The 13113-nt window shown below is 65.5% G+C and overlaps 1 protein-coding gene across 1 annotated transcript in view; it reads right to left on the reverse strand.

Annotated features, from left to right (window-relative positions):
- Positions 1-13113, reverse strand: part of CDC42BPB (CDC42 binding protein kinase beta) — an 89401-nt gene that overhangs the window by 3894 nt on the left and 72394 nt on the right. The window contains exons 22-36 of the mRNA XM_080665007.1: positions 11050-11139; positions 10674-10751; positions 9222-9327; positions 8422-8558; positions 7845-7984; positions 6579-6660; positions 5571-5787; positions 5374-5436; positions 4498-5094; positions 2151-2248; positions 1977-2061; positions 1286-1403; positions 1078-1195; positions 505-610; positions 363-433 (exon numbers count right to left, since the gene is read on the reverse strand). Of these exons, the coding sequence (XP_080521133.1) occupies positions 363-433; positions 505-610; positions 1078-1195; positions 1286-1403; positions 1977-2061; positions 2151-2248; positions 4498-5094; positions 5374-5436; positions 5571-5787; positions 6579-6660; positions 7845-7984; positions 8422-8558; positions 9222-9327; positions 10674-10751; positions 11050-11139 (2106 nt within the window). The remainder of the gene's footprint in view (positions 1-362; positions 434-504; positions 611-1077; positions 1196-1285; positions 1404-1976; positions 2062-2150; positions 2249-4497; positions 5095-5373; positions 5437-5570; positions 5788-6578; positions 6661-7844; positions 7985-8421; positions 8559-9221; positions 9328-10673; positions 10752-11049; positions 11140-13113) is intronic.

Genomic DNA, 13113 nt, shown 5'->3' on the forward strand with positions numbered 1-13113 from the left:
GGCTCTCCAAAACCAGGTGCTGCCTGAGTTAGAGACGGAACGTCTGTGCCAGCTAAGCCGTGAGTCCAGAGGGACGAGGGGCTGGGCTTCTCCCAGGAAGGCGGTCAGCCACCGGTGCCAGCCCCGCCCCAGCAGCCCTCTGGCCCGTGGTCTCGGCAGCATCTCCACGGGCTGGGCTGCCGGCTGGGGCAGGGGCTGCTCTTCCTTTTGTGGGCGGGACGCAGCTGCCCCGCCCCCTCTCCCCGCAGCGACCCCGGGGCCATGTGGCTGCTCAAGGGGAGACGAAGCGTGTTTCACGAAGAACGACAGCACGAGGCTTGGATTCTGCTCCGCGTGGGCCACGTCTTGTCAGCAGGCCTTACCTCCTTGTCAAAGTCCTGGTCGGGATCGGACATGCTCCTCAGAGGTGCTGCCATGCCGGGCTCAGACCCACCTGGGGCACAAGGAGGTGTCACCTCAGGGAAGGGAGCCCCAGCCCCCCCGGCCCGCAGGGCGCCCCGGTACCTGACGACGGCCACGAGATATAGGGCTTGCTCTTGGGCGGAGGCTGCCGGGGCAGGCTGGGGGGCGTGGGGCCGGGCCTCTCCTCCTGGGCCGGGGGCACAGCGCTCTGGGCAGAGGAAACAGCAGGTGAGCACGGGGCACCGGCCGAGCAGCGGGTGGGCCGACCGGGAAGCCCGCAGCGCGACCAGGGCTGGGCCGGGCCCTCGAGGAGGGAAACGGCCGGGAAGGCTCTGCAGTGACGTCAGCTAAGCTCTGCGCTGAGTCAGCGATCGTGCCTTTAGACCACGCTGAATGCTACAGAAAACCCATCTTTTTTAGCGGAGAGGAAACGTTACCGCTCACACTAAGGTTACTTAGAAACCATTTTGACAGCTAGTTCTGTCATGAAACACAAACAGTCACCAAGCAAATTAAGTGGCCCGGCCAGGGCTGCAGCGGAAGGGCAACTGGTTCACCGCCCGAGACCGGTGCCAGGAGCTCCGGGTCTGCTCAGAGCCCGGAGTGAAGAAAGGCCAGCAGGTGGGGGGCCCCCCTGCGGCAGGAGGGGGCGGGGAGCATGCTCCCGGGACTCACCAGAGGCAGGTCCATGAGCACCTGCATCCCATCACCCGGGCCCATGTGGGCCACGTGGTTGAAGTTGGTCGGGTTGGAAATCATCTTGGACCTCAGTTCTGGGTCTCTGAGCATCTCCCTGGGGAAGACGACATTTTGGGATTCACAACCGTGACAAGTCCTCGGCCCTGCCCTGGCCGCCCACAGCAAGGCCGGGCCCCGCCCTCACCGCCGCTGCTGCAGCCTCTCCTCCTCCGGCACCTTGAAGACGAACCGCCTCTTGCTCCGGGTCCGCAGCATCTGCTTCCGGCTGTTGTCCGAGGTGTCGGGCACATTGAGCACGGTTCCTGCAGGAGGGAGGGAAGGTGACCGTGGTCACGGCGGCCCGCAGGCCGCGGCAGGACAGGGGGGCAGGACAGAGGGGCAGGACAGAGGGGCAGGACAGAGGGACAGGGCAGAGGGGCAGGACAGGGGGACAGGGCAGAGGGACAGGACAAAGGGACAGGACAGGGGGGAAGGACAGGGGGGCAGGACAGAGGGGCAGGACAGAGGGGCAGGACAGGGGGACAGGGCAGAGGGACAGGACAGAGGGACAGGACAGAGGGGCAGGACAGAGTCAGGACAGGGGGGCAGGTCAGGGGGGCAGGACAGGGGGGCAGGACAGAGGGGCAGGACAGGGGGGCAGGACAGAGGGGCAGGACAGGGGGCAGGACAGAGGGACAGGACAGAGGGACAGGACAGGGGGGCAGGGCAGAGGGGCAGGACAGGGGGGCAGGACAGGGGGGCAGGACAGAGGGACAGGACAGGGGGGCAGGACAGAGGGGCAGGACAGGGGGGCAGGACAGGGGGGCAGGACAGAGGGACAGGACAGAGGGGCAGGACAGGGGGGCAGCGCGGTCAGCAGAAGGAGGCTCACTCACCGGAGAACTTGCTCTTGAAGTAGATCAGGCGGGGAGGCTCACAGTTGAGCAGGTTGAGGGTGCCCTCCGTGTTCAGCGGTCTTATCTGTTGGGAACGAGGGTTAGCAGCTGCGCGCACAGCCGGCGCACAACAGGGGGAGCCGCCCACGCCTTCCCCTCCGCCCCGGGCCTTACCCTCCGCAGGCCGATGGTCTGCACCCACTCCATGGTGCTCACGTCGAAGACGTCAACGCCGTACTCGCTGTACACCGTGACGTGTGAGGGGCTGCAACCTGGCGCAGACAGAGCAGAGCACTGTAAGGAACGGCGCGGCCCGGGCCTGGCGCCTTCCACCCGAGGGCAGCGGCCAGGCCCATCCCCGGCCTCGGAAAGGTGCCGAGGGCCATGCGGCCTTGGCCCAGGTGGTGAGAGGCCGGCCACAGACCTGACCACGCCCACAGACCTGACCACGCCCACAGACCTGACCACGCCCACAGACCTGACCGCGCCCACAGACCTGACCGCGCCCACAGACCTGACCACGCCCACAGACCTGACCACGCCCACAGACCTGACCGCGCCCACTCTAGAGCCTTGGCGGATTCAGACCAGCACGACCATATGTTCGTGTGTCACCGCGGCTCCCGACTGAGGAGCAGGTGAAAGCCGCAGCATGAACGCTGTTCCTAAGTCAGCTTTCTCACGGCGCCTGCAGAGCTCACCCCCGAGGCTCCACACGCCTGAAATTCAGGGAGGCCGAACGCCTGCCCGCGGAGCAAACTCCTCCTGTGGAGACGCCAAGGAGTCGGGGTTCTGGCCACCGTTCGGACACAGAAGGCACTGCCGGCTCTGGGCGAGGAGCTTGCCGGGCACAGCCCGCCGCCACGGGTTTGCGCAGCGCTAGTCCCAGTCCTCTGGGCGCCGCACCCCTCCTGCCGTCTGCCCTGACACCGCACTACGTCCCGCACCGGCTCTTCCCCTGCTCCCTCTGAGCGACGCCAACCGTCAGGTGGCGACCGAAAAGCCACCTGTCGTTCCAAAGGCACGAGCAAGGCCTGCGGGCCCGGCTGGAGTGTCGGGGCTTCCAGACGGCGGGTGTCTGTCTGCTCCTCGCGCTGAACACTGCCCCGTCACTGAGCGGCCTCACTGCAGAGGCCGCGCAGGGCCCGGCTCCCCGGCTCCCCGCTAAGCTTCATGGGGCCGGTTGCTGCCAGCAGGTGGGATTTAAGCTTCTGCTGCTGCTGCTATGCTCCTAGTGGGCGGCAGGACCAGCCTTCTTTCGACCCCAAAGAGTAAAACTGGGTCGGGCAGCAGGCAGGAGGCCGGGCAGCGGTCCGCCCACGAGCGGCCCTGACCTTGAGGGTGGCTCCGAGGCCCGTGCACAGCTGGGGCTCCCTGCAGGAGCCAGATCTCTGCGGGACGAGGCACGGCACCGAGGTGTCCGGGCCCAACAACAACATGAACTCATGTCCCTCCCAACGGGAAGAGCTCGGCTGTGGAGTCTGACCGACTGCCGCGTGCTCCCGCGTCACCGCCCGTGGCCGCCCGCAGAGGGACTGACACGCCTCCGCACGGACGGGAGGCTGAGCGCACAGGGAGCCAGCGCAGGGCGCGGACAGGGCCGGCGCACCAGCCCCAAGACTGACTGAGGTCTGCGCTGCGCACGAGGGAGGAAGCGAGACCGCGAGGTGGAGGCAGAGCCGAACGCCAGGCCCAGCGTGGCCACCTCGGCGCGGGCACCTGGAGTCTGGGCTGGGGTCCTCGTTCCTTTCCCAGAGGAACAGCCCCGCTGAGCAGGGCCCCTGTGGTTTTGCGGCTGTTGCTGCGGGGGCTTCGTGGACACGAGGACGGCAGGGAAGGGGCGGGTGTGGCAGCAGAAGGCTCTGGCTGCTGCACTGCCCCAGCCCCGGCCGAGGGCCAAGGAGTCACACACACGTGGGCCCCTGGAGCCAACAGAGGCAGCGCACCCCACGGCCGGGGCTCCTGGTCCAACACCCCCGGGTTCTCTGCCAGCAACGAGGCGGACAAAGGCTGTACTTGTAGGTAACAGGAAAAGCACGGCACCTGCCCCCACACGTAACCCCACTCCTGCTGCCCCTGACGGTCCCATCACCCCTGGGTTCCTGCCTGCCCGCCAGTGGTGGGCACTGAGGGTCAGGGTCCTTGACAAGCTCAGATGGCGGGCTGGGCAGGGAGACCCACAGAGCCCCCCACACAGGAAGCCACCTCAATCCCTGGACAACTCGGCTCTTTCCAGAACAGCTCCCGCCGCTCAGAGGCCTCCCACGGACAGGGCAGCGCCTTCCTCCTGGCCACGCCGAGCCCTGCAGCTGGGTGCTGCTGCTGCGAGTTCATAAACGACTGCGGGCCGCCCGAGGCCCGTGTCGGGACCACCTCCCAAGGCCGAGCCGTGGGGCCCGCCCCTCCTGGCGCTCCCTAGCTCCCTGGCCGGGGAACCGGAGACGAACTGAAGCAAAACTGAACATGCCGACGGGCGTGAAGAGCAGCGACAGGGATAGGGCAACAGAAAACATATACATACTACAGGCAACAGGCACCGCAGGCCACATGAGCTCCTGCGTGCGCGACCTCCGGCCTTGTGGGTCCACGTACAGTCCCATGTGGCTGAAGCAAAGCAGGTACTCCTCGCTTTTGAGCTCCACAGCACAAAGGGCGTCATAAGACTGCTGTGAGAGGAACGCAAGCGAGGGGTCGTGGGGATTTACCAGCGGCAGGGCCTGCCCATCTCCCTGGAGGCTCAACAGAGAGAACCCCGAAGGGTAGCCAACACAGAGCTTGTCCTTGAGCACGGCCATGCACTGCACGCTGCCTGGGGCCACGAGCTCCGTGACCTTCCTGTGGAAAGGCCGGGTCCGCTGGACCTCATAGCACAGGACCAGCCGCTTCACCGCCACCAGCAGGCAGGTGGCCGCGCCCTTCTTCAGGGTCGCCGTGGCGAGGAGCTGGCAGCCCTTCGTTTCCGGAAGCTTGACGTCCACGCTGCTTTCTGTGCCGTCGAAGGCAGACCACGGGCAGAGGTGGACGTGGTGGTTCCGGCCGCACAGGAGCGCGGCGACCTTCTCCTTGGGGGCGAGCTCGATCTGGTAGACTTTCTTGTAGTCAGCGACGCGGACGATCACTGCAGGAGGACGGGTGTGAGGCGAGGCGGGGGACCCGTGTCCCCCCCTGCTCCCGGCCTGCTCAGCACCCTCCACCCCTTCCCAGACACCCGCGCCCGACGCCACTCGCGTTGCACGGAAGGGGTCTTGGCTGTGGCCTGCCCTCTCGCTACAAAGTCTCTGATGGGGCAACGGACCGGCCAGGGCCGTCGTCTCAACGCTCCCAAGTTCCCACGACCGACGCTGTGCCTGCCCTGACCGCGGGCCCGAGCGCACAGCGGACACAGGCCGCCACTCACCGTCCCGGGTCACCTCGATGACGTACAGCCCTTCTTCTAAGCCGACCACAATCCTGTCGCCATCTGTGAGGCAGGGGGCGAGAACAGAAAGCGCGTCAGCTGTGGGCACGGCCGGTCCCCCCTTGGACTCTAACTCAGACGGCGGCGAGGACAGCACGCTGTGCCTCGGGGACACGAGGCCTGGGAGGCGCACGCACCCAGCACGGCGGCCGCCAGCACGGCCTTGAGGAGCGGCAGCGAGCTGTCGTAGGCCTCCTGGGGCACGTGCACCACCTGGTTGCGCAGGCGGTTCTTGTGCAGGATGGACTGCAGTCCCTCCAGAATCCCAACCCACTTCCTCTTCTCGTTCTCGTTCTCTGTCAGAATGAGCAGTGAGCTGGTCTTAGAAGGTGAACCTAAGAGAGAGGCCGTCACCTTCAGGGTAGAAAAGAAAACAGAAGAGCCGTAAGCTGGCAAGCACGGCACCGACGCCCGGCCCGGCCCGGCCGCTGTCCCGCCGAGGGAGGAGCGCAAGGGCCAGGGGTTAAGGCTCGGCCGGCCCCGCTCCGAGGCCCCGCTGTGCTGTCCGGGGCAGTGAGGGAACGATGGCATCACACTGGAAAGGACTCCCGAGCGCGCACAGGCGACAGGCTCTCACAGCAGGGCCCCGGCACCGGTCGGTGCGGCCGCGGGAGGACGTTTTACGTGACCGCACGTGTTTGCGCTGCACGAGGAGGGGCTTTCTGAACAGCGATGAGCTCAACAGAACTAACTCCAGGGGAGGCACCTCTCACAGCTCAGTGGAGGGACCGCCCCCCCCCCCCGCCCCCGCCAGTGAGTGCGCAGGAGCTGGGCTGCCGGCTGCTCCTGCGTCGCTCCAGCTCCTGACCAGCAGGCCTGGGGGGGGGAGGCCCCGCCTGAGCGCGCTGGGCCAGAGCACTGACATGGGGAGGGGAGGAGGCGGCAGCGAGGGCAGAGGCTGGGCGTGTGTGGAGGAGCCTGCACCAAGGGAGGGGTGGGGAGCCGGGGCCTCCCCCATGGCACGGGTCCCTCCGACGGCAGTGACCCTCTCAGAAGGGTTTCATTTTAACCACGTGACTTGTCTGTGATTAGTGAATCACGTGACCTGTCTGTGCTTAGTGAATCACGTGACCTGTCTGATTAGTGAATCACGTGACCTGTCTGTGATTAGTGAATCCTCTCTAAGAGACAGAAGAGAACCGTACCCTGAAGATACACGGAATGTCTCGACGTGAAGCGTGAATGACATCGGAGGCCAGGACTGAGCTCACTGAGAACTCTTCATCTCTGCAAGAAACAGGACACTCAGCGCACGGGGCAGGGACGCACACAGGCCTGTGCACAGATCGGACGAGAAAGGCGCTTTCGTGACGACTTCCTCCAACATGAGGGGCCCTTGCCTCCGCCTGGGTAAGAAAATGCTTCCCCTGCAAAGCCGTCCAAGTGCAGGGAGTTTGAGAAGCCCCTCCCTCAGCCACCCCTCCTCCTCCTCCCCTCCTCCCCGAGCCACGTGGCTCTCTAGTCCTTCAGCTGCTTGGGGAGGACAAACCACCTCACCGGTGGCCCGGGTATGGCTACCTATGATCAGGCCGCCACTGAAGGAGCTAAAACGTGCTGAGAACTGGCAGCCCCACTTCAATGCACTCTACACTCCAGGCGCGGCGCCCAGTGGCCTCTACCTCGCAGGGCCAGGGCGCCGTGAGGACAGCAGGGTCCCCTGGGGCTTTCCAAAACACAGGTCCCAGTGTCCATCCGCCCCATGCACTGGGGACACGGAAGGCGGGCACCACTGTGGGGGTGACTGACACATGGCTCTCCTCATGGCACCGCCACGGCACCCCTTCCCCCTAGAACCAATGCTGGCGACTGGCTGGAGGCCGGGCCCCAGCCTGGGCAGATGCCAGCATGTCCATGTCTGCATTTGCCATCCTCTGTGGCACTGGGTGGGTGACAGGACAGGACACGCCAGGTCCTGTGCCCCGCACGCCCACCTTCACAACCACCCTCCCACTTCCGTGCCGGGATGGCGCCGTCACACCCACGGGAAGCGGAAGCAGACGGCACAAGAAGAGGAGCCGTGAGGAGGATGCTCGCTGCCCTGTGCCGGGGCCAGGAAGGCAGGCGGCAAGCACGGAAGAGGTCAGAGGTGCCGCCACACAGCAAGCCCCGGGGCCCCACAGCCCGGCTCCAGGCAGCTGTCGCCAAGGGACCCGTCAGGCACCAGACAGACCCTGAGGACACGCAGCCGCCTCTGGTGTTTCCAGCTTGTTCTTATGCTAAATGCTTACTGAGCAAGGTTTTCAGCGCAAACAGATCTAAAACAGGACGTCCCCGGCACGTACGTTGGTGCCTGTTTGGGGGTCAGCGCGGTGGGTGAGGGTGTGGGCAGAAACCAAGTTAAGGGCTATCGAACACCACGCTCTCGGCTCGGGGAAAAGCACCCAGGCGAGGCCTGGGGAGCGGGCGCAGACCTGAGGTCCAGGACCTGGCTGGCCACCACGCCGGGCTGCGTGGACTTCCCCTCGGGCAGGTCGTACAGGAAGAGCTTGCAGTCGCAGACCACGGCGTAGGCCCGCTGCCACCCCTTCTTCACGCCCGTCGGTTTCGGGACCTGCGGGTAAACAAGGACCACGTTTCACTGGCCGGTGAGGCCAGCCACAAACCTTCCAGAAGCGCCACCTGGGGGCCTCAGGCCGGGGACTTCCCGGAGGTGCCACGGGCCACCATCGCCCTCCGCTGGCCGGCAGCTCCCTCGCGCCCGCGCAGGTTGGCGGCCAGAGCCCGGCCTGGGCCAGGGAGTCAGGGTGCTGCCGTGGAGGGCTACGCGGGGACAAGGTGGACAACGCGGGGACAGGACGCGCACAGCAAGGGAGCACCGGGAAACCACAGCTGACGGGGCCTTCACCAGCACTTGGCCTCGCAGCCTGGCTGAGCGCCCGGCCAGGAGCGGGCAGGCCCTGACGCTGCGTGTGCTTCCGCGGACCCTCAGGACCCGGGCCTCCCAGACCGGCACGAGGTCATCGCAGACACGCGGGCCGAGCGTCCTACCTTCACGTATCCCTTGTAGGCGGTCCCGATGCCCCGCTGCACGTCCACGCCCAGGGGCCGCTTGGCCTGCTCGGGGGGGAGGGGGCACACCTGGGGAGCGCTGTCTCGGCAGGACACGTGGCAGGCAAAGGAGCACACTGGAGCGGCGAGGGGCAGCGTCAGCACCGTGCCCGGGAGCCCCGGGACCAGGGGTGGCGGCTTCTGAGCACGTCCCGCCACAGCTTGGGGACGGACACGGTGGCAGGCAGGGCCGCCAGGACGTGCAAGGACTGTCCGGAGCCGGTCTCTGCCCTCCCCCAGCCCGTCAGGAAACAACGTGCAGGTCCGAGACGGGCGATGGCCCCCTATAGGGGTCCTGGCCGCCAATTACAGGGCTGGCCCTGCACTGAGCACGCGGCTCTGAGCAGCGCGGGCGCTCGGGCCGCCCAGCCCAGGGTGTCACTGGGCACCTGTGACCTTGGCCAGTTGCGCTGCATGGGTGGCTGCACCCAAACGTGCGAGCGCGGGCGTGGCAAGGCCCAGCCCCGGCTTGAGATGCGGCAGAGGGAAGAGGCCCGGGGTGCTCCCTCCAGAGGACTTGCAGGGAGGTCGGGCCTCCGTTCTGCCCGCTCATCCTCAGGATGACTGCACGGCAGCCGTGACCGCCAGAGGCCCGGGTCCCCCGCCAGCGCGGCTCCCACGGCAGCGAGGACCAGGCTTTCGACCTGGCTCACGGAGCATTTACACGGCTGAGGAAGATGCTTCCTCGGCTCCCTCCCACCGGCTGCGTCCGGCCCCCCCTGCGCCCCGGGGACACTCACCCTCGCAGGCGTAGCCCTGGCGGAGGAGCCCCACCATCAGGGAGGTGCAGTGGCTGCACTGGGTGGGGCTGGAGAAGGACTTGATGCTGAACTGGTGGGCTTTGGGCTGTGGGGAGAACACCGAGAGGGTGAAGCACACACTTGGAGGAGAGGCGGTCGAGCGCATTAACAGCTGGCACGATCTTGAGAAACGGAAAGTGTGTGATTTCCCGCTGCGGTATGTGTGGCCCTGGGCAGTGCTACCAACGGCCAGTGCGTAACACCCAGCCGAGGAGCTTGAGCCAAAAGTCTGCCACCATACGCTGCCTTCAGAGACGAACAGCAGCAAGCAAGGCTGGCACAGAGGGAGCGTGGCTGCCGCCCCCCTCGCCTCCCAGAGGCCCTTGGGGCTACATGTGGGTGGGGCTCCCACCCAGAGCTGCCCCCCCACCTGAAACCAGCAGACACACAAGGAATGAGCAGCAGCCCGTCCCTAACAGCCAGAGCGGAGACGGCCGCCCTCGCCAGGAGAAGGGACCCAAGTGACACGGGCGGTGACGGAAAGACAGGATGGAGACAGGCTGTCTACAAGGTGAACCGCAAAGCCCGAGCTGTCACTACTCGGGCGACATCAGCGGGGCCTCGTGAGAAGCAGGAGGAACGGACAGAACCCAGGTGCCGTCCGCTGGCTCCCTGACGCTGTGAGAATCCAGCCCAACGGCCGAACCGCTCACCGTCTCTCCCACGACCAAGCTGGGTGCTAGCTGGCATGGCCAATGTGATGGGAGCCCGGGAAGAGGCCCCGACCGCACCAACAAGAACCCGCATCTACGGCACAGGGCCAGAGGCCAGGGAGGCCGGAGCGGGCCTTGTCCCCGGAGGCTGTGACCTGGGCGGACCCGGGAGGCTGTGACCTGGGCGGACACGGGAGGCTGTGACCTGGGCGGACCCGGGAGGCTGTGACCTGGGCGGACGGACCCGGGAGGCTGTGACCTGGGCGGACCCGGGAGGCTGTGACCTGGGCGGACCTGGGAGGCTGTGATCTGGGCGGAACAGTGTGCACGGCTCTCAAGGCCCAGCGACAAAGACCAACGATGACGTCACTCGGGGGCTCCGTTTCCGTTTTACTCCCCCCCCCCCCCCCCGCCACTCTGCACTTCTCCGAGGTTCTCCGTGCAGGCGGATAAATGGAAATGAAGCTGGAGAAGGAACTCAGACACATCACAGAGCAGCTGCAGTGGAGAGGGAACCGGTCTGGGAGCGAAGGGGCTGGGAGATCTAACGCAGACATGTTTCCGTGAAAATCCGCTCAGGCAGCGCCGTGAGGGCCACACGGGGTCCCGACACCCCCTGGAGCGCACGGCACTCGGAGCGTCCGCGAACGGACATGGGCTTCCTGTGCTACACACGCCCGTCTGTCTGACTTACTCGGCCTTCTAAACCGAGGCGGCGCCGGGGAAAAGCCAGGCTTACCTTTGGTCCCGCCAGAGCGAGGGCCTGTGAGGCGGGCGGCGGCCCGGCGGGCGGCCTCTGCGGGGCCCGAGCCATGTCCTGGGAGACAAGTGGGACAGGTGAGCGCCGTGCTAGCTCAGCGCGCTCTACACCAGACCCTGCGTGGATCCCTTCCCTCCGGAGCTGATCAATAATGAACAGTTCTGCATTTTTAATTCGCGACATTGTGGAGACACCTGTCAGAGCACGCCTCACCCAGCCGACGGCCGACGGCAGCTCTGAAACGCAGCTGGGCTCAGAGCGGGCGCAGCGGGCGGGACCGAGCACGCTGGCCTCGGCCTCCAGCAGCAGGTGGACGCGGGGCAGACCTGAGGGTCGCGGTCACGGACAGTCTTACCTCCTGCTGCTCTGTGCTTGCAGCCATGGGCGTGGACGGGGACGCTTCTGGCTTTGGAGCTTGTGTTTCCTGCTCACTAGCTGAGCCGGTCTGTGGGGAAAAGGCCAAGAAATTGTGAGAATGAAAGAACTCATTCTGTAGAGTTCAGACTCTACTACGTGTTCCCTGTTTAAAAAGCACCCCGCCCCCCGTAAGTAAGTAATAAAAAGGGCCTCCCCCTGGGGACCTGAAGTCCAGCACAGGTCGTGTTCCCGGGGCACCATGTCGTCACCCCTCCGTCACAGGCGCCGGCCTTCCGCATGCTGAGGCCACAGGGCACCTCCGCCAGGGCTCTGACAAGGCACCGTCACCAGCCACGGCAGAAGCGCCCACGGGAAGGGGAGGCACGGGAAGCGCCAGCCCTGACGGACATGCCTCTCTGAGCCCCTACCTCACTTCAGGGACCACAGAGGCCGGCGGCCTGCGGCCAGAAGGGAGAATGCCCTGGAAGTCTGATACACAGGGAAGCCATGTTTTGTTCTGACAACTCCAGACTCCCAAGTTAATTTCTAATTGGAAATTGGAGCTAAAGCCTTGAAGCTAATTTAAAGCTAAAGCCGCATCCTAAGGCCATCTTTAGATTGTAAGGAGCGTTCCTGAAACTGTACTTCCCCATCGAAGGTCACTCACTCCTCTGTCCACAGGCGCACACACCATCCACGCGTGTGGAAGCAGCGCAGCCCCACCCAAGGAGACGGCACCGGCCTGACGCCGACGGGGAGCCCCACAGCAGCCGCAGTCAGTGGGCCGCCCGAGCTCACACAGCCCCCACAGCCCTGCGGCCATCCTGTGTGCCGACAGAACTTCCCAGGGGAAAGGCTGGTCAGAGAGCCAGCGACAAGGCTACAGATGGAAGCACGTTTCTCCCCTAACAGGAATGTTAAACAAGTTAGAGCCACATTCCAGAAAAACGAGGAGCGAATATTAATGTTCACCACGCAGTTGTGAGCTGATGAGAAGGGTGCTCACGGAGGGAGGGGGGGCCCTGTAACCGCGGGATCACTGTCCTGTGGACGTGTGCCAGGCTGCCCTGGCGCCAGTGAGGCACGGGCAGGCACCTCCTTCTTCCCCAGAGGCTGGCAGCGGGGACGCGGAGGAGGGACAGACAGGAGAACGGAACAATCACTCCCACCCAGTAAGAACGTGCACGGGAACTGGACTCCATCGGGGGGCAAATCATTTCCAGTCCCGAGCAGCGTGTTTATGTGGGGAGAGGAGACAGGGTCTGGGGGACCAAGGCTTCTTCCGGAGGTGACTGTGCTTTCTCCCAAGCCGGAGGGCTCCGAACAGCTGTCACAAAGGCACTAAAACCAGGGTGCCTGCTCCGGAGGACAAGGCACCCAGACCAGCCCCACCCGGCTGAAATGCTCCAGTGCGGCCTGTGGGGGGTCCGAGCTGGAAACCACCTGCCAGGGAGATGCCACTCTGCCACCCGTGCCACCGGAGAGCGGCCCTTTCCGGCACCTGTGCCCGTTAGCCGCCAGCCTCTGGGCCTCGGGCTCAGCACTCGCGCTCACGGCAGAGCCTGGCGCTGCAGTGACGGAAAGGCAGGCGGCGGCGGGCTCCCGGCACGGTGACCGGAGCTGCAGAGGGCCTCCCCCTTAAACACGGCAGCCTTCTGCCCTGGCCCGCAGGCTCGGCGGCTAGAGCGTGACCCAATGCGCCAAAGTCGTGGTGTGACCCGGGTCAGGGCACATACAAGCATCCATGAAGGAGCATGTAGTAGGACGAGTTCATGCTTCTCTCTAAAAAAAGGCTGCAGGTCCGATGCCGTCAGGGCACTCACCCAGGTTGCAGGTTCCATGCCTGGTGGGGGCGCATACATCCGTGTTTCTCTCCCCACCCTTCCTGTCGCTCTCCACTAAAAAACAGGTGAACACCACGGAACCCCACCCTGCGCTGAGGACTACACACAAACTGAGGACTTCGGGACGACAAACCGCCAACTGACAACACCCGTTTCCAAAGCGACGGCAGCGGCAGTGCCAGGACGAAGGAATAAGCCCGCCGGGCTCGGTAAAGGCT

The sequence above is a fragment of the Plecotus auritus genome (genome assembly GCF_963455305.1).
Source record: "Plecotus auritus genome assembly, chromosome: 1".
NCBI classification, from domain to species: domain Eukaryota; kingdom Metazoa; phylum Chordata; class Mammalia; order Chiroptera; family Vespertilionidae; genus Plecotus; species Plecotus auritus.